Source organism: Eschrichtius robustus, chromosome 17 (genome assembly GCF_028021215.1).
Source record: "Eschrichtius robustus isolate mEscRob2 chromosome 17, mEscRob2.pri, whole genome shotgun sequence".
NCBI lineage: Eukaryota > Metazoa > Chordata > Mammalia > Artiodactyla > Eschrichtiidae > Eschrichtius > Eschrichtius robustus.
In genome coordinates, this window is record NC_090840.1 from 49,199,277 (window position 1) to 49,223,913 (window position 24,637).

The window sequence follows — 24,637 nt, forward strand, 5'->3', positions numbered from 1 at the left end:
TATTGATAGGTAGGTACTTAATGCCATTTTGTTAATTGTTTTCTGGCTGTTTTGTAGTTCCTTTCTTCTTTCTCTCTTCATTTCTGATTTGATGACTGTCTTAGTGGTAAGCTTAGAATCCTTCCTTTATCTTTTGCATATCTGCTGTAGGTTTTTGCTTTGTGGTTACCATGAGGCTTATATATAACAGCATATGTTTATAACAGCCTATTTTAAGTTGATAACAACATGTGTTTGAATGCATTCTAAAGCTCTACATTTTTATCCCCCACAATGTGTTATGTTTTTGATGTCACATTTTACATCTTTTTATCTTGTGTATCCCTCAACTAATTATTGTAGTTATAGTTATTTTTACTACTTTTGTCTTTTAACCTTCACACATCATAGCTTTATAAGTAATTAATCCACTGCATTTACTGTATATTTACCTTTACCAGTGAGATTGATATTTACTTTCATATGTATTTTTCTTTTTAAAATTTAATTATTTTTAATTGAAGTATAGTTAACTTATTATATTAGTTTCAGGTGGGCAACATAGCGATTCTATATTTTTGTATAGTACAAAACGATCACAGGGTAAGTCTAGTTACTGTCACCATACAAATTGTTACAGTATTACTGCCTATGTTCCCTAGGCTGTACATTATATCCCCTTGATTTATTTATTTTATAACTGGAAATCTGTACTTCTTAATCTGCCTCACCTTCTTCATTCTTTCTCCCACACCCTTCCCCTCTGGCAATCACCTGTTTGTTCTCTGTATCTTTGCGTCTGTTTCAATTTTGTTATATTTGTTAACTTGTTTTGTTTTTGAATTCCACATATAAGTGAAATCATATGGTATTTGTCTTTCTCTGATTTATTCATTTAGCATAATGCCCTCTAGGTCCATCCATGGTGTTGCATGTGGCAGGATTTCATTCTTTTTTATGGCTGAGTAATATTTCATTTCGTGTATGTGTGTATGTACTACATTTTCTCCATTCATTTATTGATGGACACTTAGGTTGCTTCCATATTTTGGCTGTTGTAAATAATGCTGCAATGAACATAGGGGTGCATATATCCTTTCAAATTAGTGTTTTGTTTTCTTTGGAAAAGTGGGATTCCTGGATCATATGGTAGTTTAATTTTTTGAGGAACTTCCTTATTGTTTTCCATGGTGGCTGTACCAACTAACATTCCCAACAACTGTACATGAGGGTTCCCTTTTCTCCACATCCTTACCAACTTGTGTTATTTGTTGTCTTTTTGATAATAGCTGTTCTGAGAGGTGTGAGGTGATATCTCATTGTGGTTTTGATAATTTCATTCCCCTGATGATTAATGATGTTGAACAGACTTCATGTGTCTGTTGGCAATCTTTATATCTTCTTTGGAAAAATGTCTGTTCAGGTCCTCTGCCTATTTTTTTAATTGGGTTGTTCGTTGTTTTTGATGTTGCGTTACATAAATTCTTTGTGTATTTTGGGTATTAACCCTTTATCGGATATATTGTTTGCAAATACAGTTGTTTGGCTGCCTTTTTGTTTTGTTTTTTGCGTTTCATCACATGTAGTTTTGTGAAACCACTGCCACCATGACTGAGATATAAAAGTATATCACCATAACAAGGCTTCCTTGTGCTACTCCTTTTAACTGTACTATCACTTTCCCTACCTCCTGAACCCTGGCAACCACTAACCTGTCCTCATTTTATATAATTTTATTTCAAAAATAACAAATATAAATGGAATCATACAGTATGTAATATTTTGAGCATAGATTTTTTTCACTTAATATAAATCCCTTGAAGTTCAACCAAGTTGGTGTGTGTATCAATGGTTTGTTCCTTTTTATTACTGAGTAGTATTCTACTGTATGGATATATTTATACCATGGATTGTTTAACCATTCACCCATTGAACAACCTTTTGGTAGTTTCTAGTTTTTGGTATTACAAAGAAAGCTACTGTGAACATTTATGTACAGATTTCTATGCCTTGTAGAAGGAATTTTACAAGGTAATTTCATTTTTATTTTTAAAAATGATTGCTAAACTAATTTCCAGAGTGGCTATACCCACTATTCATTCCTATGAGCAGTGTATGAGTGACCTAGTTTTTTTTGTATCCTCACTAGCATTTGGTATTGTCATTATTTTTAATTTTAACCGTTCTGATAAGTATGTAGTGATGCCTCATTGTGGTTTTAATTGGCATTTTCCATATGGATAATGATGTTGAACACCTTTTCATATGCTTATTTGCCACATGTATTAGTGAAATATCTGTTCTTGTCTTATGCTCATTTTCTGATTTTGAGAGTACTTTATATATTCTAGACCTAAGATCTGTCTGTCAGTTATGTGGTTCGCAAATAGCTTCAATTTGTAATTTGTCTTTTCATGCTCTTACCAAGGCCTTTTACAAAGTGAAAGGTTTCTGTTTTGATTAGGTCCAGTTTATTAATTTTTCCTTTTATGCATTGTGGTTTCAATGTCAGAGCTAAGAATTCTTTGCCTAGCCGAAGATCATAAAGTTCTTATGTGTTTTTTCCTAAAAGTTTTATAGTTTTACATTTAAATCTGTGATCCATTTTGAGTTAATTTTAATATAAGGTATGAGGTTTAGTTTGAAATTCATCTTTTTGCCTGTGGATGTTCACTTGTTTCAGTACCATTTGTTGAAAAGATTGCACCTTCTCCATTGAATTGCTTTTGCCATTTTGTCAAAAATCAGTTGGGCATGTTTATATGAGTCTGTTTCTAGGTTCCCTATTCTGTCCCTTTGATTAATATATCTATCCTTGTGTCAATATCACACTGTCTTGATTACCGTAGCTATATAGTAAGGCTTAGCATTGGGAAGAATGAGTCCTCCTACTTTATTCTTCTTCAAAATTGTTTCTGGCTATTTGAAATAGTCTTCTTTCCAGATAAATTTTAGAATAAGCTTGTTTAGAAAAATCTTGCTAGGATTTGGCAGAAATTGTCTTAAATGTATAGGTCAGTTTGGGGAGAATTGACATCTTTTGTCAATTGACATCTTATGACACCATATTGTCTTCCAATCCATGAGCACAGTGTCTCTCCAATTATTTAGATTTTCTTTGCTGTCTTTCATCAGCATTATGTTTTTCCAGCATGTAGATCCTATATATGTTTTATTAGATTTATACCTAAATATTTTATTTTCTTTGGAGCATTTATAAATGTTATTGTGGTTTTGATTTTGGTTTCCAGTTATTCATTGTTATGCAATTGATTTTTGTGTATTGATCTTGTGTTCTGCAACTTTGCTTCATTTGTTAATTACAGGAGGTTTTTTGTCGTAGATTTCTTGGGATTTCTTATCTAGATAATCATGTCATCTACAGGTAGAGAGAGTTTTGTTTGTTTCCAATCTATATGCTCTTCCATCCCTTTTAAATTTACAAGTTAATATTTATACATCTTCACTGAATCTGGCTCCATGATGCCATTGTAAACACTTTGGCAGAGGTCATTAGGAACATCATTGTTGCAAAATCCAGTGGACACTTTTCATTTATCTTTTTTAATCCTCACTCAGTTGTTATATTTGATGCTTTTGGTCTCTTTCTGAAAACTTCACTTTTGCGGCTTCTGTGATTCTTTTCCTGTCTCTCTGGCACCCTTTCTCTGGCTCCTCTTGTGACTTCATTTCTGCTACCCATCCCAGATTTTTAATTGGAGTTTCCCAGGCTTTCATTATTTTAGTCCTTGTCTCTCCTTGGGTAATTTTATTCCTAGTGGATTTAGTTATCACTATATGCTATTTATTCATAAAATGCTATTTTAGGGTCCAGTCTCTTTTTTTTGCCCCTGAGCTCCAACACCAAGAGCAAAATGGACCTTCACTTATATGTCCCATAGAATGTTCCAAACTGAATTTATCTTAAACCTCAAATCTGTTCCTCCTTATATATTTCCTATTTCAGTGAAAAATTCCACTTTTTACCTTTAATCCAAACTAGAAACCCTGAAAACATGCTTAACTTTCATCCAACTCTGGATTCTACTGTTACATTATCTCTTGAATATTTCTTTTCAGTCTTCATTGGTACTTCTCTCCAAACCTTTTTTTTTACACTGCCTCTGGGCATGATATTTCTAAAATGTAAACTGGATTGATACTACCGTGTTTAAAATTTCTTAATGGCTACCATCCTTTTGCTTTCACAGTTCTTCTCAATTTTTTCAGCCTGGCCTCTGGAATCACTTTCTTTTCTCTCATATTTCAGCTACCCTGAATCATTTGTAGTTCCTCAGAATCACACTGTCTTGATTACTGTAGCGTCTATATAAATATAGTAAGCAGTTCATTCATGGACATGGGTAATAGATGAGAATGATTTTTCTGAGCACCATTTTCATTATCTTATCAATAAAGTCTAGATGCTCAATTTCCATTAATATATTGGTAAACTAGAATATCTTTTACTTCAAGCTTAGTATAAGTATAAAATGTATTTTGTCCTTATAAAAATCCATAGGAAAATTCAATTCTTCATTATTTATATAGTTATCCACTTAGATGAATTGCACAAAATTTATATGTTGCCTCTGGCTTTCCCATACTCTCTAGAGAACTTCGAATAAGTTTAATATTCACATAAACAAATTTGTTGATAGAGGCAAATCTACCAAAAAAATTCAGTTAAGGTAATCAGAAATTAAATACAAATACTTTCAGTTTTCTGTTGCATTTCTCAGGAAAAAAATTCCAGAAAGTTCCAAAAAGCAAGTCTTGAATTTGCCCTGCACCAGCAACTATTTGTTTACATAGCATTTACATTGTATTAGGTATTATAAGTAATCTAGATGATTTAAAGTGTATGGGAGGATGTGTGAGTAGGTTATATGCAAATACTACACCATTTTATATAAGGGACTTGAATATCTATGTAGTTTGTTATCCACAGGGGTCCTAGAACCAATCCCCCATAGATATTGAGGAACGACTATATCAGGGTATATAATTTTTCAGTATTAGAAATGTGAAGTTTTTAGTAGTAGAAATTTGATTGTAGTAACTGGCGCACAGTGATTTTTCAATTTTCAGGATTTTGTCTTTAGGGTAAATCTCCAGAAGTAGAATTCCTGGATATGATTATTTAAAAGCTTGTTTTTGGAACAGATATTGCCAAATTGCTTTACAAACGGTTTTATTAGTTAGCTCTTCCATCAGAAGATTGGAAGTGTACATTTTACCAAATCTTTATGAACAATGTGTATCATATTAAAGGAAAAAAGCATTTTTGAGATTTGATGATGTGAACAGTATTGGTTTGTTGTTTTAATTTTTATTTGTCTCATTACTATGGAAGTTGAACTTTGCCTGTGTATTTTAGTTGTTTCCCTTTTTTGTGAGGTGTTTTGTGTCCCTTATTGTTTTCTCATTAAGGTGTTGGTGATTTTCTTAATTTTTTTCACCTCTTTTAGTATTAGCTCTTTTTTGGGGATTTATTTATGATTTTCCCCATTTGTTTTTTACGTCTGGCTTTCTTTTTTTACTTTCAACATATGAACATTTTTAGATTGACACATTTGTTTTCTTTTCACTCTGATTTTTTTCCATTGCTTTTAAATAGTTGGACTGCTTTCACTGTCTTATTTTATGTTTTCTATATTTCTCTCCTTTTTAATGCAATTTTCCTTTTTTCTATATTATTTGGGTTGATTGTGCTTTTTAGATTCAGTTTTGTGTATTCCATTGGTTTTAAAGTTATACTTCTGTTTTTGTCCTTTTAGTAGTGATTACTGTGAAATTTTTACTGTGTATACCTAAACTTTAAATTGTTGTTATACTAACTTTACTCCTTCCTATTAATCAGTTTTGAGGATCTCAGAAGGCTTTAACTTATTATCTTCTTTCCATCTTATATGCTGTTATTATCCAGAATTTTAATTTCATTTTACTTTTATACCTCCCAAATTAATTGCTGTTGTTATTATTCTTTGTGTAATGAATACTTATTTGGTCTTATTTGCCTGTTTATCAGTTTTCTTGGTTTGCTGTTTTTAGCATCTCACTTCTTTCTGGGTTTAATTTCCACCTTTATGAAGTACTTTAAAAAATATTACAAAAGATTCTCTTAGTGGTAAACATTAAATTTTCATTGTCTAAAAAATCTTTATTGTAGTCTCTCTCATTGATAGTCTATTTGGTTGCATCGGGTTGGTGGATATTTTCTCTCAGTGCTTTGAAAATATTAACTCCACTTTTGAATTGGTTCTGTTTTTGCTGTTGAGATTTTTATATATTAGTGGTGTTACCATTTTATTGTAAAACGTGTCTTTTTTTTCCCTTAGTTGTAGTTAAGATCTTTATCAAATGTCTTTGCTGTTCTTCAGTTTCATGATCATGCCTCTAGGAGTGAATTTCTTTTTTGTTATCCTTTTTAAGATTTATTGTGTTTCCTATATCTATGGATTTATGTTTTTGATAACTTCTGAAAAATCTTTATCTGTTTGAATATTAATTCTGTCTTATTCTTTCTATTTTTCCCTTCTGAAACTTGTTTTACACACATTACAACTTCTCAGTCTATCCTTTGTATCCCTTATCTTTCATATTTATCTTGTTGTCTCTCTGTGCTGCACTGTGGGTAGTGAGACTCAAATCTGAGTCTCTCAGATCATAAACTTATGTGCAATTTATAAGAGGGTTTGAAGTTTACTGTAGTCCAATGGTTTTCAAAGTGTGATCTGAAGACCACTAGGTCATGATTTACTTTTTTCATCATCATTCTCTTATGAGTGTAGAGTGGAATTTTCCAGAGGCTACCTGATGTGTGACACTGTGGTAGATTGAAGGCGGAAGCAAATATGAGAATCCAACTGTTTTCTATTAGGCCAGATTTTTTAAAATGTAAAATAAAATAATTCCATTCTTTTTACCAGTTTTCTTTTTGTTTTGGAAAATATAGCTATTTTTCATAAAAAGCAAAAACTTAAAGTTTTATAATTTGTTTATAATTATGTTAATGTGATGGTTTTCTTATTTTTAAAAGCATATATTTAAACTTTTTTCTCCGTTTTTATTTCTCCTATGGTAAATATGGGTAGATGTAACCCATTTATACAAAAGGTCATTGGTGCTCTCAGTAATTTTTAAGAGGGTGAAATGTCCTGAAATCAGAAACTTTGAGGACCCTTGTGTAGAGAGTTGAGAGTAGGGAGCCACTGAATTATTTTAAGCTAGTAAGCAACTTGATTGAATTTGTAATACAGGAAGTTGACAGGCTTTACAAAGTTGAGGAATAGATTGGAGGAGGTGATTTCAGATAATTAGTTAAGCTCATTTTGCCATATTCTAGGGGAAAAGTGATGGGGCCTAGATGGAACTAAGTCATTGGCTGTGGGCATATAGAGCTGGGGACAGATTCTGGAGGAAAACGCAGAGAGGAAGTTCTAGAATGACTTCTGAAATTTTGGTTTAGGATGATTGGGACGGATTGTTGTGTTAACTTTTTACAAATTCTTTTTACAAATTGAAGACCTGTCTGTCAAGCTCATCATATACTAACATAATTAGTAATTAAATCTCACCAAAGATTAATATATGAAGGAGACATTATTCATTGTGGGTAAGTCACATACAAAATTATCATTTTAGTATATTTTCCTTTATTTGAAGGAAACGTTGAAAAGTTCATTCAGCAAATTGTTATCGAGTGCCATAGTACTGTACAAAATAATGAGGATATAGTGGTTAATGGGAGGACAAAACCTTTCTCTCCTCTTGAATGTTTTAAGGAAAAAATGTTATATCATGAGTAGCTTATGATTGTAATTTTAGCATAGAAATGTTGTCTGTAGTCTTAGAACCACCAGATGGTAAAATACTTTGCTTTAGATTTAGGTTTGTTTTTGAGCTGAAATAACTTGAGTAATTTAAAAACATTATTGAAAAGGAAATAAAAAACCAAAAACCAGGAACATCCACAAATAACTTGTGGATGAATGAAGATGAAGGTAAATGTGTTTCAAACTGTATTCTATGCCTTAAAAATTCAGGAACAAAAAAAAAAAAAAATTCAGGAACAGAAGAAATCATGGTTTCTTGAACTTCTACCTTTGTCTAAAGCCTCCTAATCAGAAGTAGTAGAAAGAACACTCTTTTTAGTTAAGCTGTTTGGGAAAATAGCTATGTGTTATAAAGATCGAGTTCTTAAAATATATATATATTTAAACTGTAGAATCTTTTATCATGTCATGTATAAGCTTGAAATTTGTGCCACGTGAAAACCAAACTTGGCATAAGGTGGATTTTTTTGGTTTAATAATTTTTTTTTTAACAGTAAGGAAGTTTTAATTCTTGTTTGCCATTCTGAATGTTTTTGGGGGGTTCTGTTGTATTTGTTTTATCCTTGGGAAGACTTTTATTTTCTTTTTTCAGCTGTAAGAGGTATTTTTATTCTCTCATAGGTCTTCTAACTTAGAAAGAAGAAAAATTGGGATTGAGATAAGAAAGGAAGGCTTTTAGTTTCATGAAGGACTTTCTAAGAATGTTATGAATGAATGAAAATATGGGGTTGTAATAGAAGTGCCAGTAAAACCTTAATTATAGTGTTCAATGCTGTGGACACTATAATTTATATGTCTGAATGCTAGGGAGGGGGAAAAAAAGCTGGTTTGAGACTTTGCAACTTGCTGGTAGTTGCAAGTTCTTTTTCCTCCTGTTAGCATTAAGCCATCTCAATGTGTTATCTGGAAGTAAAGACAATGAAGAACACAGACTGCAACTTCTAGTTTTTTATTTCTGTTTGGTTCACAAGGTCTATATAGGTTCCCTTTTAATCCATAAAATGCAACGGTTCTCTGATTTTTGTTTTGATTATTAGATGCTGCTAATTTTTTTTTTTCTTGAATTGGTTCATTTTTGCCTTGATTTTCTTTTTGAAACTTAAGGTATCTTATCTTTAGAAACTGTACTGAGCCTATATCTGTTCTTAGTTTTCTATAGTCAGATTATAATTGGGTTTTACTAGTCTGAATAACAATTTCTGCCTATTAATTGTAGTGTTTTAGATTATTCACATTTTATGTAATTTTCCATATGTTCAGGTTTAAGTCTAATTTTTTATTTGTTTACTATTTGTCCCATTTAATTTTTCTTCCTTTTTTCTTTTTTCCTGCCTTTTTTTTTGATTAGTTGAGTATATTTTAGCATTCCATTTTATTTTCATTATTGGCTTTTTGCTATAACTCTTCATTTTCTTATTTCGTGGTTGTTCTAGGGTTGACAGTATGCATGCTTAATTTATCATTGTCTACTTTCGAATAATAATATACTAAATGGATAATGTAAGTATTCTCCTTTAGTATGCTTACAACAGTATGATTCTCTTTATACCCTGTCATCATTTGTGCCAGTGTTGTTATAACTCTTATATATATGTTACGGACCCCAGGACTACATCATCATCATCGTCTTCATCATCATCATAGTTATGATTGCTTTGAACAATTAATTGATTTTTAAGAAATTAAAAAACAAAAAGTGTCTGTTGTATTTACCCACATAGTTATTTCCGGACTCTTCATTCCTGTATGTAGATCAAAGGTTTTAATCTAGCAGCATTTTACTTCAGCTTAAAGAACTTCTAGAAATAGTTTTTGTAGTGCATTTCATATCTACAAATTCTTTCAGCTTTTGTTTGTTTGAAAAAGTCTTTGCTACTTTCTTTGCTTAAAAACTCTGACTTCTGGATTTAACCTTTGGGGTTATTTCTGCTTATCTGCTTATGGTTGGGCTTTTCTAATAGCAGCTGTGTCTACTTTGTTTTCAAAAGAGAATAATAGCAAGAGTTGGAATGAGAGAAAGGTGGCCAACAGTTAGAAGATGAAAAGATCTTAGTAAGAGCAATATAAATAGCTTAAAGTAATTGCTTCCTTCTATGAACTCTTTAAACACTTTGTTAACAAACTCTCTAATATTATTTGTCAAAAAATTTTGAACTTTATTTTTCTAATTTGTTAAATGAGAATAACAGTATCTTATAGGATGTTTGTGATTATGAACAATGAATATAAAGCTCTTGCCTTGCTGTACCCATAATAATTAGTTACTCTCAATATTATTTTACAGCTTACGTCTTGTTTGCTTTTAAAAATACTCCTTTATAAATAATAAATATTCTGAAGTCAAGGACTCTTTCTTTTCCCACTGTTAACAACTTTTATCTCCTGTGCATTGTGCAGAGTATCCTGAATATAGCAGGTGCTTTCTTTCTTTTGACCCTTTACCACCTTCGTTCTACTTTATTATTTCCAGGCTCTTTTTTTTCATGTCTAGACCTAATGGAGTCTTTTCCTGTCTCATGTTACTCAACATCCACTTATTCATTAACTCACTGTAATATGGCTTCTTCCCTCACCACTCTAATTGAACTATTCTTTCAAAGTTCTGTAGTCATCTATTTGTTAGTAGTCCTAGTAAATCTTAATTTTTGGTTTTCCAGTTTAAGATGATTGTAAATACTATAATATTCAGATTTGCCATCTTGTTGGTGAAGAATTAAATTTGCCCACATTGTCCAAAAATGGAATAATTTTAAGGAGTGAATCTTGTTTGGTGTTGATGGTTGTTTTGTACATCTGCATACACAGAGGTACTGATGATGATCAGCACTCCTTAGTTGTTGCACTATTCCCGAAGGCTAGGCTCACACCTCCAACACTGTTGCACTGTTTAGCTCAGGCATGTTTTACTGTTTGCCTCAACTTGTCTAAATATAAACTTCCCTCCAAGTTAGAGCTCATTCTCAGCTTTAGTTATCTTATTTAGTAGAACCATTATTTACCTCTGAATTGCATTTGTTTTATAGGGAAGATAGGAATTATCATTGTTGACTGTAAATAAAATGTTTCTAATATTTACAATGCAAATGCAATGCCAAGAAAAAGGGGGAAAATGTTATTTAGGGTCCTATTAAGTAGTTCAGATTAACAGAGGATTTTCCAATGCATCAAAGAAAAGCCAATAAGAGATTGGATATACCTTTAGGAAACAAAATATTATTATTCTTATTGTTGAATGAGCCAAACTTTAAACTGTTAAAGAGTATGTTTTCTGAAAAATAAGTTTATTTTATATATGAATTTTAATTTCTTAATAGATAAGAATATATTGTTGTCTTATAACAGTTAAAGTATTTAGATCTTTTCTTAACTATTGTTTAAAGTATCTGTGAATATGGATGGACATTCAAGTATAGAATAGATGTTAGGGGATTTCAACTACAAAATAAACAAGTGTTTCTTATTTAAACAGAGATATAGTAAACATCATGGCTCTTCAGGTTTTTTTCCTTTTTTTTTTTTTTTAAAAACAGCACATTCATACTATAGCTCTACGGCCAAAGTCCCCTTCATAGCAAAAGTGAAATGAATCATTATAATCTGAATACTTAGCTAGTATAAAATTTTAAAATTCTTACTATTGTTATAGTGTATAATTTAATTCTTTTAACCTTTACTTCAATTATTTAAAATCTCAATTGGCTTCATTAGTATTATTGAGACGTATTCATAGTACTATTGAGAAAATTCTACTGTGTTTTACTGAAAATTTATCTTGAAATGTATTCTTTTCTTCTTACGTACTGAATGCTCCTGGGTTTCTCTTTTTTTGGATTTATATATGATTAGAAGATGTTTCTAGTTTTTTCCCCACACTTATGTATCTTTTTCCCCAAGTTAGTTTTAGATCCTATTTATCATGTTGGCCAAATTTTAACTTTTACTTTTGCATATGTTTAGAATGTGCTGTTTTGATATATTTTTTTTTTCGGAAATGTTGTATTTTTCTTTTCCTTGGGTCTGTAGAATCTTCTTCAGCCTATTTTCTTACTGAAAATTACTTTCCTTTCTCTTATTAAAGCTTTATTGTGTCATTAGAAATTAGTTAAAAGGATAACAGTAGAAATGCCTTGTCTTCTTGGTGGCAGTACTATAGCCAAGCAAAAATTTTATGCTTTTCCCCCTGGGCTATTTTATAAGATTCCCTCGTAATTTAGATATATTTGTGGTCTGATGTTTCTTGCCTTATAAAACAATGAAAACACTGGGTTGCAAAGCAATTTCAGGTTGAATAATTGTTTATCCTGTACGTTTTTATTAAGGCAAATGTTTTAAAGTGGGAGTCATGAAACTATGGCCCATGGGCCTACTGCCTGTTTTTATAAGTAAGGGTTTTTTGAAACACAGCTAAGTATTGTCTGTGGCTGTTTTATCTTATTTTATTTATTTTTTATCGAAATATAGTTGACATACAACATTATGTTAGTTTCAGGTGTACTACTCAGTGATTTGATAATTGTATACATTAGGAAATGATCATCACTATAAGTTTAGTGTTGATCTGTCCCCATACAAAGTTATTACAGAACTATCGACCATATTCTTTATGCTGCATATTACATCCCCATGGCTTATTTATTTTATAACTGGGGGTTTGTACCTCTTAATCCCCTTCACCCATTTTGCCCGACCCCTCACCTTCCTCCCCTTTGGCAACCACCCATTTGTTCTCAGTATCTATGAGTCTGTTTAGGTTTTGTTTTGTTTTTTAGATTAAGTGAGATCATGTGGTATTTGTTTTCTTTGTCTGACTTATTTCACTTGTGTCATACACTCTAGATCTATCCATGTTATTGCAAGTGGCAAGATTTCATTTTTTTTAATGGCTGAGTAATATTCCACTGTGTGTGTGTGTGTGTGTACACACACACACACACACACACACACACACACACACACCACATCTTCTTTATCCATTCATCTATCGATAGACATTTAGGTTGCTTCCATATCTTGGCTATTGTGAATAATGCTCCAGTTAATATTGGGGTGCATATATCTTTTCAAATTAGTGTTTTTGTTTGCTTCAGGCAAATACTCAGTATTGAAATTGCTAGATTATATGGTAGTTTTATTTTTGATTTTTTGAGGAACCTCCATCCTGTTTTACATTGTGACTGCACCAATTTACAATCCCATCAACAGTGCACAAGGACTCCCTTTTCTCCACATCCTCACCAACACTTGTTACTTGTTGTCTTTTTGATGATAGTCATTTTGACAGGTATGAGGTGCTATCTCATTGTAGTTTTGATTTGCATTTCCCTGATGATTACTGATGTTGATGAAGAGCCTGCTTTTCCCGATTTTATAGTCTTGCCTCCTGTGTCATAGATTAATTGACCATATAAATGTGGGTTTATTTTTGTGCTCTCTATTCCATTGACCTAAGTGTCTGTTTTCTGTGCCAGCACCATACTGTTTGGATTACTGAAGCTTTGCAGTATAGTTTGAAACCAGGGAGTATGATACCTCCAGCTTTGTTCTTCCCTCTCAAGACTGTTTTGGCTATTCGAGGTTTTTTGTGTTTCCATACAAATTTTAGATTTATTTATTCTAGTTCAGTGAAAAATGCTATTGGTATTTTGATAGGGATTGCACCGAAAGACACACAGAACAAAACTTTTGTCCCAGTATCACTGATGAACGTGGATGCAAAATCCCCAACAAAATATTAGCCAACCAAATTCAACAATACATTAAAAGGATCACACAACATGATCAAGTTGGATTTATCTCAGGGATGCAAGGATGGTTTGATATCCACAAGTCCATCAGTGTGACACATCACATTAACAAATTGAAGAATAAAGACCATATGATCATCTCAATAGATACAGAAAAAACTTTTGACAAAATTCAACATTCATTAATGATAAAAGCACTCAACAAAATGGGTATAGAGGGAGTGTACCTCAACATAATAAAGGCCATATATGACATACCCACAGCCAACACCATACTCAGTGGTGAAGAGCTGAAATCATTTCCTCTAAGATTAGGAACAAGACAAAGATGCCCACTCTCATCACTTTTATTCAACATAATATTGGAAGTTCAAGCCATAGCAATCAGACAAGAAGAAGAAATAAACGGAATCAAAATTGGAAAGGAAGAAATAAACCTGTCACTGTTTGCAGGTGACATGATATTATAGGTAAAGTATTCTAAAGAGTCCACCAAACGGTTATTAGAATTAATAAATGAATTCAGTAAAGTTGCAGGTTACAAACTTAATATACAAAAACCTGTTTGTTTCTGTAGACTAATAATGAACTATCATAGAAATGAAGAAAAGAAACCCACTTACAATCGTGTCAAAAGGAATAAAATACCTAGGAATAAATCTAACCAAGGAGGTAAAAGAGTTATACTCTGAAAGCTATATGGCATTGATGAAAGAAATTAAAGATGACACAAATGGCAAGATATACTGTCCTCATGGTTTGGAAGAATTAATATTGTTAAAATGACCATACTAACCAAGGCAATTTACAGATTCAGTGCAATCCCTGTCTATGGCTGTTTTCATGTTTCAGTGGGCAGTGACAGAATTGAGTAGCTGGGTCAGAGTCTACATGGCTTTGAAGCCTAAAATATATCTGGCTTTTTACAGAAAAAGCTTGCCTACCCTGTTTTAAAGTATATGATCATTTTAAAATTGACATTTAATTTCATTAAAATTAAAAGCAGAAAATAAAAATCGCCTTTTCTAGATTGATTATTATGATAGGAATTTGTATGTTGGTGGTTACTAAATTTAGAGAGCCCACAGACATATATGTTAAGGAAGGAGTTGATGTTTTCAATGTGGACAGTATAGTTATGGTGTATATTTATATTATCTGTATGTTGAAAATTATGATTTAGAAAGGTTGATCTTTATTTAGTGTTAAATTACCAGATACTTTAAGTAATAACCAAATAATTTGAGCACTTAAATAAATGGAGTCTTCCTGAAAAAAAAAGTTAATAATGAATGATTAGAAATTAAATTATTAGAATATGTGTGTGTATGTGTACTTGTGTGTGTGTTTTCATGTGTAGTGTGAGGTGGGAATGTGGCTAACCAGTTCTCCCTGTACGATTAGAGTGGTCTGTCTTTTCCACTGATTTATAATGCCACTTCTATGGTATTTCAAGTACTCATATCTATCTGGATCTGTTTCTGGACTCTCTTCCTTCTCTTTTTTTTTTTTTTTTTTGTTGTTGATTAAATTTTTATAATTCTATAATAAATCATGCTGAAGGAGGGGCAGTCCTCCCCATTGTCTTTATGTGTTGTGTGTGTGTGTGTGTGTGTATTTTGGTTATTTATTCATTCATATCTCTCTGTGAGGATCTTAATACATCTATTTTAAAATCTTTTAAGCATGTTTCAGAAGATTAATTTTATTGTGACTGAATTCCATTGATTTCTTTAGCTATGTTGGCAAAGCATAGTGGTTTGTAAGGTAATTTTGAATAGGAGATCACTATGTCTTTATTTTACCATCTTTTCTTTCTCAACCCTTCCTTTTTTTTGCTCATCCCTTCTAGTCTAGTAGACCATTTACTTCCTCTGGTCTCTAGTCTAGAGCCAGTTCTCATCTTGGCAGTTCAGGGCTCCTGCAGTGTTGATATGGGGTGATGTAGAGTTACTTGTCTCAATTCTCATTTGCAAGGTTTTATCCTTCTGACTCCCTTGCAGTGCAGCTTCATATGAAGTTCTGGGCAGTAGTTGGCAGTAGCTCTTTTCAGCCTCCTTGAAGAGTTGGGAGTTTCACTACATTACTGATTTCAGGTGCTGAGCCTGGTAATGGTCTCCTGCCTTACATAGACCAGTTTCAGTCCTCTTTATTGCCCACCTGCCTTTGCCAGTTTTTGCACCTTGAGCCAAGCTAAAATTTTCTTGTTTTACTTTATTGTTAGCATTACCCCCATCCAGTGTTTCCTGTTATCTAGTCTTCCATATTTTCAGAAGCATAAATCCTTACCTTTCTTTTTTATTGGAAATATGGTAACTTCAAATAGCACTTGTATTTGAATGAGTCCCAAATCTTTGTCTAACTGATTACTATTTTGATCTTTACTAGTAGATGTTTGGTTCCGTTGTGGACATATATATAGGTGTGAAGTGCCTTCACTGGAGATGCCACATACCTAAAATTGAATCTGCTCTTTTACTTTAAAAATTAGATTAAAAAAGTCAATTGGTTATTTTTGGGTAGTCTGGAGCTTAGAGTCTGTCCAGTACAATTCAAGGTCAAGCATCTCTCTTTCTACCCTGAAGTTTTAAAAGCTCATAAATTAGTGTCATTTTGCAAAATTAGAGCAGATATAAAGAGTCTTAGGAGACTGAGAAAATGGTGGCTACATTGACTGAATTAGGATGTAAAGGACAGGGCTTTTTTATTTTTTGTTTTTTCAGGAATGGGGGTTAGGGGAAAGGAACAGAGTCTGTTGTGGAGTTCATGAGTTTTGCTTTAACACTGAGTTTGAGGTGCTAGCATTTAAAAAAATTCTCATTTCTACTTCCTGTATCATTTAATTTCTAAACTTTTATAAAAACCTGTTAATAGTTAGTATCTCTTATTTTGCTTTTCATCATATATTACCAGGAGATTCTTCTTCCTGAAGTACTTTATCTTGTTAATCTCCTACTCATAAGTTTCATTGACTTGTCAGTATGTAGAAAAAAGCTTAAATATTTTGGACTGATACTCATGTTAGAGACCATTTGCTCTAGCTTCTTTTTACAGCCTAATATTTCATTTCTCTCTATTTTACCTAAATTGGACTACTTATTCTCTTTTCAGTGACGTGTGCTTTCTTCTTTCCTCCTTTTTTTTTTTGTTCAACCTCCCTCTTTTTTTTTTTTTTAGCAGGGCCCAGTCTTTTCAAACCATGTCCTTTGTGATGTTTTCCTGACTACTGTAGCTCACTGTGATCTCTCCCTTCTCAGAATATATGGCGCTTAGTACTCTATGTTTAGTTGGCCTTCTCTCATCTGGAGGCAATAGAGCAATGTAGGTAGGATTGTGCCATTTAGTAGCAGTGTGATTTTGACCCATTTAATCTCTTTATGCCTCGTGTCCTCATCTTTAAATGGGGATCTTCTTTTATGGGGAATAGTGTCTACTTCATAGAGTTGTTCAGAGAATTAAGCGATGTGAATGTAATGTCAGTAGTACATGACCCATTGGAAGTGCCATAAAAAAATTTTTTTTTTTCTGTGTGTCTCTTTTCCTCTCTGCCTGCCATTCTTCTTTCTTCCCTTTCTCTCTGCTTTCCTTTCATCAGTAATAATGCGAGGGACTTTTCTATCAGATGTATCTGGGCATTCATCCCAGCTCTTTTACTTCGTATCTTTTTGACCTTAGAACCTCTTAAGCCCTAATTTCCTCCTCCTCCTTAAAGTTCTGGCACATATAAATGCTCAATAAATTTCACTGTTTTTTTGGTGTGTGTGTGACATATGTAATAGCTGACTAACTTGAATTGCTCTTAACCTTTTTATGCATATAAATATTGTTCCTCAAGCAGGTAAAGTAAAGCTACCAGAATAAGGGTACCATCTATTTGTACTCCCTATTTTCTCTCAAAATGCCTGACACATACTTTTAAAAAAAAAAAAAAAAATCAGGTGTTCCTTGAGGGAAGTTACACATATAAGAAAACAAAGTGCAGTTTTATTAATCGGTTCACACACCCAGTCCCCCCGCAGTGAATTTTGGTAAATATTAGATGGTAGAATGTGGCTTAGGCCAGAATGCCTCTGTATATACTTTTGTTCTCTCCTTCCTTAATTTCTGCCCATTTCACCTTCCAAATCTAAGGGTGGGTCTAACCACTTCAATTCAGTGGTTTAAAAACAGGGAAGGAGAGGTTGGCAATATGATATATACCTACTGATACGAAGGAAAGGGGTGTCATAGGCAATAATGAAGAACAAATTTTTTCTAACATATGGTGCTATTAACCAGCATGGTTTGATTGTTCTCTGGCTGGGCAGTATCCTGGGTTAGGTGGCTAGCTGTGGGTGTGAAAAGAAGGCAGAGGAGAGATGGCTAGTGATTGCATCATCTGGGGAACATGGCTCTGGTCCTGTTACTGAGTAACATGGATCTCAGGGATAGAAGAGTGGCTCCATCACACAGGTGTTTACGGTTAGTACAGTGATCTCTTTCATTATTAAAATGTAGCCTAATACATCTTAGTGTATGTTAAGCTTTGGCCTGTCAGGTTAACTATTCCTGCATTTGGGAGGTTCAAGTAAAAGAATGCAAGGGAGCATAAGCTCTCTTTTCTTCTTCCCCAGCCTATCATAGTCCCTCATCCTCACCCTTGATGGGAGAGAAGATGGAAGCAGCCTCCTCTGTGGGCTTAAGCTGATGTGTGAAGAGGTTGGGGGCATACACTCCTTTACTGGAGTGGCTTGGCATTTTTTTTTTTTATGGCTAAAATTAAGTTTATTAATATTGCTGTCAGGGTAGAGGGGTTCCAGAGATTCCCATTTTTACCACAAAAGGTAGTGTTTTGTTTTTTCTGGCTCACTCTCCAGTTGTACCTCTGCGTTGCTGACTTGACTTGGCTCTCTGACTCTCCGAAGTAGAGTTACCTTTAGAGATTCTTTATTGCATCTATTGCCGTTATACCTGCTTCTGGAGGGGATAGAGGTGAATGTCTCCAAGGGCTTTGTAGCGGTTCGTTTCCAAGGCCCTCACACTCTGTTCAGGAGCTTTTGGTGACCAGAGCTTCCAGGTGAACCTTAGTCCTTCTCTGCTTGCCAGGTTTGGTGCCACACGGCTGAAGAGCATAAGGCACATCGCTTCTTCTGTCTTTCGTTTTCTCCTTCTTCAACTCTTTCTTACTTTTAACCTTTGTTTTTAAACAAGGACTTTGAACGATTCAGTCACCTGTTTTAAGTTTTGTCCTCAACCTTATTCATACTATTGTGAATCTGGGAGCTGATGGTTTTCCAGTTTTAGTTGACTAGCCCTGTGAGGGCTCAGGTGAAAAGTATGTAACATGATCCCATGATCAGTCATTATGAAAGTAATGGGTCTGTTTACATACAGTGTTTGCCATGTTTTCCCTCTGTTAGGAACTTTTGTAAGGAAATGACATTCTTGCTTGTTTCATGAGGAGCAAAGGGCAGTATTTTCAGAAATAGCTATGTGGTCCCCAAGAGACAACATTCTTTTGCCATGAAATCTACTTACCAGACATTTTGGAAAAATTGTATCCTAAATCAGAAAGATATAACTGTAATGTGTTTGGGGTTAAAAATTATCTCAAAACATTTTAGCTGGTATTTTTGAGAACAGAGTTTCTTTTATTAGAAATTAGAGGCTTTCAATGAATTAAAATGTGTAATAGTCCAAAGTGATGCATACTGGTTAAAAGCAGATGATGAACTCAAACTAATGGTAGAAATAATTCCCGTTTTAATAGTTAATATTATAACTGTTGTTTTGCTTTATTTTTTAAAATTTTATTTAGTTGGGGCAGGATTTGAATGGAAGCTCACTTAATTGATGCAATTAAAATGTAATTGAAATGAAAACAAGTCAAAATTATCAAAAGGATTATTTTCTAATTATAATACATATGCAACCATAATTTCCTAACCAGAATTAAGAAAGAAATGTTTGCACATTTGGTAATGTTTGTTTCATAGTACATATTCCTATGGGTACCATGATTAATGCCCATTTTTAAGGCACACTGAAATTTCAAGTTTATTAAAATTTTTGTTTAAGCAAGTAAAGTTATTTAGTTTGTTTTTCTTTTAAATGATAAAAATGTGTAGTTTGTAGGGAACTTTATTCAGTTCTTTTTTTAAACTATTTGAAAACTCATATTTAGTCTATGCACTTTACCCTTTTTTGCTGCTAATAACTTTTTAAAAATAAAATAACTTGTTCTTTCTTTTGCTTTAAAATGTTTGTCATCTCGTGTATGCCAGATTTATTGGACTGCAGTAGTTTTAGTGCATTTTGGCTGGAATGTTTATTATGACATCACTATAATCTATATACAGTATGTGATTTCAGATGGTTTCAGTGTTAAATATTTTCATAATTATGCTAGTTTTGGCAGTTCACTTGGAACTTTTTCACATCTCTTTAATGAATATGTTTTACTTCTGGGCTTTTGAGACAACCATATGTTTCAAAAATTAATAGTGTGCTTTTAATGTTAACATTGTGCAGAAGTGTATGACTACAGACATTTTTAAGGATCTAAGTTGAACTAAAAGTAATTACAGTAAGGTCTTATTCACAGTAGTAGTCTTTTAGTATTTGGAGACTATAACATCCCCCAAAATAACAGAAGATGTCATTATAAAGATTGAATAGTGAAGCTGTTTTGTGGAATGAAATGCTGTGAAGTTTGTTTTTTATTAACTTAAACATAAATTCATGTAAAAATTTCCTTTATTGTTTGTTACAGTAAATTTTTAACTTTTTGTTGTAATGAAGTTTCAAACAGAAATTTTTTCTTTTGCTAATATATCACACTAGCATCTGAAGCCATGCTATATTGTAAAAGATTCATCTTTTATTATTGTATAATCCTCCTAGTGTGGTAGTGAATAAGAATTTTTGTGTCCTAAAGGAGGTCCTATCATTGTTCTTATTTGCCTCTAGTACCCTATTAGAATGGTAAATTTAGTGGGTATCCTTCTTTTTGTTCTTGAAATTTTCTCTTCAAATATATAAAAGAGGAAAACTAAATTTATCACGATTCTTTTAAGCATTATGAAATAGTTTTATTGTTGATTAATGAATTGATGGTGCACAGTACACCATCTGTTTCCCTTTGTGTTGGAGAGATGTTTGATCTCTGCCTCCTCATATGCATCTCTCATTCAAGCAGAATGTGCTCTTTTATCCCCCCAAAAGGAATAAGATGATGTCAGATGCTTTTACCTCGTTTTACTACCTCATCTATTTCCTCCTTGTAATATCCATCTTCTTGAAAGAGCAATCTATGTTTATTTTTTCCATCTTAACTTGTTATTCACCCTTTGAACTACTCTTTTACTTCTTCCACTCCTGTCCCTCTACTGCAATTACTAAATGTCCTTTTTTTTTTTTCCTTTGGTTATTGGCACCCCCTGTCCTAATTACCAAATTTTAAGTGTTAACATCTCTGTGGTTCTTAATGTGACCTCATTTTTATTGAACTGGTCTATGCCTTTAGCTTCTGGTATTGTTCTCCCATCTTAAACATTGTATACTGTGGCTTTTTTTTTGACTAATCATTATTCTTGCATGTGCTGTTTATAGTTTTCCCCCTATTTAGCCTCCAATCTTAACCTAAAACATTCCTACACTCAGTTTTAACGGCCTCATCTCTCTAGTTCTTCCAAATAGAATGACTCTTTGTGTTCCTATTACTTGAAAACAAACAAAAAAGTACTCTTGTAGACTGGTTATATATGTTTTAAATAGATCCTGAAATCTTTGAGAACAGATATTATATCTAATTTGCCTTTGTAAATCCAGCAATTAACACATAAAAACATTATATAAATGTTTGTTGAATCAAGTCAAGGAAAGAGTACTCATTTGCATTGTATAAATTTCAAAAATATGTATGAGTTTTTTGAAGTTTTTATGTTATCCATATCAAAACCCAGTTAAACCTTATATCTAATCTGAACAATATTCAATTCAGTGAACAGTGTTAAATAGGATGCCAAGAATTCTGAGGATGATTAAGATTAATCATTAAAGGTGATTAAAAAGACAGCTTGGATTCTTAATTTAACTCACAAAATAGTAAGGGTCTTAACATATAAACAAATAGGGGAATATTAAGACCCTTTCCATTTGTTTTGCATTTTCAAATGGAAAATGTTTAAAAGCTTCCATTGAATTGTCTTCTTTTGCTAAAACCATATGTAAGAATTTTTTTTGACATTATCAATTGGTTTCTTTTGATACCAACTAAAGAAATAGACAATTTATGATTTTAAACTACTACTTATTTTTAAAATGGTGTTTAAGAATGCAAATTATGAAAAATTTTGGTTACATAGATTTTTAGAGCTAAAAAAAAAAACCTGAAGAGTCTTATCTTATCACATTTTAGTAACCTGCATACATTCAACAAAACTATTTAAAATTCTTGAATGGTGACTGATAATTTTCTTTCTTCAAAATAAAAATAGGATGACCATGAAAGCTGTGGTTCTAATTCTACCAACCGTAGTACTACTGAGAACACAAAATCATCAGTAAAACCCCGAAGAATTCAGCAGGCTGCTCCCACAGATCCTGATTTGCCACCAGGTAACTTCTTTTTTATTTTTAATTTTGGTTTATTTTTGGCTCCGTTGGGTCTTTGTTGCTGTGCGTGCGCTTCTCATTGCCGTGGCTTCTCTTGTTGTGGAGCATGGGCTCTAGGTGCACGGGTTTCAGTAGTTGCAGCACGTGGGCTCAGTAGTTGCGTCACGCAGGCTTCAGTAGTTGTGACGCACAGGCTTAGTTGCTCCATGGCATGTGGGATCTTCCTGGACCAGGGCTCGAACCCGTGTCCCCTGCATTGGCAGGCGGATTCTTAACCACTGCACCACAAAGGAAGTCCCGCCACCAGGTAACTTCTAAGGGCATTGATAAAACCAAAATTTTGATTGTTATTAATCATTGTTGTAGCCCTTTGTAGAATATATATTTTCCATATTTTTTAGTGTCATAAAGTATTTAAAATATATGTACATTTGCTGCATGACATCAGAACAGATTGAAAGACATTTGTGAGGGCTCTGGACTCATTCAAATTTTAATGCTCTTTTGCCCTAGGTTTATTCCTTAAGTTTCTTTCTTTCTTTGTTTTTTCTATTTACTCCTTTATTTAAGATTAAAAGGTGGGTGACTGAATGACAGTTACTTGAATATATTTTTGTCTTAAAATTTACTCATCTGTAAGTATAGGAATCACTGATCTAAACAACAAAATAACACAGATCATTTCAGACAGCTTCCAATCTCCAGATTAAAAGCTTCATCACTTCAATTATATATATAATTCCTTTCATTTCTTTTCTCATAGATTCTAATCATCTCTTGAGGACGATTAAAGGACAAATCCCAATAATTAATACATTGTTCTTACTTTGCTGCTGTTTGTCCCTATGCATGTGATCATATATCAGGACCCCTTTCCTTAAATTTTTCCTAGATTAAAGGTCAGGAATCAAATACATCTTCATGGAACACTAGTGCACATCTGATGCTTTTAACAGCGTTTCACATTAAATAAAAAGGAGACATATTGTTCTGGGTAAGATAAGCACTCATTACATCATTAAGTTAAACAATAGTCTTATCATTGTATAAAAAGTTCCCAGATAGCACAGGGAGATCAGCTCGGTGCTTTCTGACCACCTAGAGGGGTGGGATAGGGAGGGTGGGAGGGAGGGAGATGCAAGAGGGAAGAGATATGGGAACATAGTATATGTATAACTGGTTCACTTTGTTATAAAGCAGAAACTAACACACCATTGTAAAGCGATTATACTCCAATAAAGATGTTAAAAAAAAAAAAAAGTTCCCAGAAATTTAAGTTAGCTCTGTATTGCTTGAAATGTTTGTATAATAGTTACAGTCTTTTCCATGTGGCGATTTTGCAGAGCGAAGTGTCAGTGCAGGTATTTCATTCTTTTTCTGTTTCTGTTTGTTTCTTCATCACACTCACAATCTTATAGTTATTTGTTGTCATCAGGGAAACAGAGAAGAGGGATGGAAGTCAGCTCTTCTTGGGGACTCAGGACTTTCTTCCTTAGTTATATTAGTTCCAGTACCTAAAAGGTGGATCCCAATCCTGTTTTCACTCACAGAGAACTCTGAAAATATGCTAATTTATCTAAAAATCAACACCTAAGGAGACCCAAATCTTTTTTTACATTTTAAGATGATAACTGGGAATTTTTAAAAAAAATTTTATTGGAGTATAGTTGCTTTCTTACATGCGCTACAAGCAAAGACTTGCCTCTGACTCTACTTGTGGTCTCTTTGTTCCTCTTGCTTCGTGATAAACAAAGGAAACTGAAATTTTTATTTATCTGGAGGAGTAGTGGCTTACAAATAACAGTTCCTTGATAAATGTTTAATGAAGGAAAAAAACCAATAATTGTTACATGTCAGCTCTGTGGCCAAAGTGCATTGCTGCCTTTTTACAGTTAATAGTTATCAGTCACTTCTCTTTCGATTTTATTTATCCATTACTTCTTTTTTTTGAGGTATAGCTGACATTGGTATACACTTGTTTTCTGCCCCAAAGGTTTGTAAGCTGGTTTCAACCTAAGTTCAACTCAATATCAAAACTGTTAATTTTTGACAGTCTTCTGGCACCATCTACTTTACTTGTAAGAGGTTGCCATTAGGTACATCATTTCATAGCCCTCCTCCCTCAAATATAGGTTCTAAATTACATTTGAATTGAACATATTTAACTGGTGTTATATGCTGATGCTTTGTGTTCTTAAGAACTTTACCTAACAGATCTCAGTATTCTCTCTGGCCTTAGAATAAATAGATTAATTGCTATGGCTGGAGAAGGTGCCAGAAGAAGTTATTTTACTTCTGAATATTTCTAATTCTACTTAGAGTAGTTATGATGGTTAAAGAGCTTTCTAAATTCTTTTCATAATTATTAACTCCTTGGGAGAAATCCCTGGTGAATATAATTAAACTGTAAATTAAACTATAGCTTATTCTTATTTATGAAATGGGCAACCCCTTTACCCTCCAAATTTCTGACTACATATC

The 24,637-nt window shown here is 33.1% G+C and overlaps 1 protein-coding gene across 7 annotated transcripts in view; it reads left to right on the forward strand.

The window, feature by feature from the left end:
- Positions 1–24,637, forward strand: part of VPS13B (vacuolar protein sorting 13 homolog B) — a 765,002-nt gene that overhangs the window by 20,515 nt on the left and 719,850 nt on the right. For all 7 annotated transcript variants that reach the window (XM_068526231.1, XM_068526229.1, XM_068526230.1 and 4 more), the window contains exon 4: positions 22,039–22,159. In XM_068526231.1, coding sequence (XP_068382332.1) covers positions 22,039–22,159 — 121 coding nt within the window. The remainder of the gene's footprint in view (positions 1–22,038; positions 22,160–24,637) is intronic.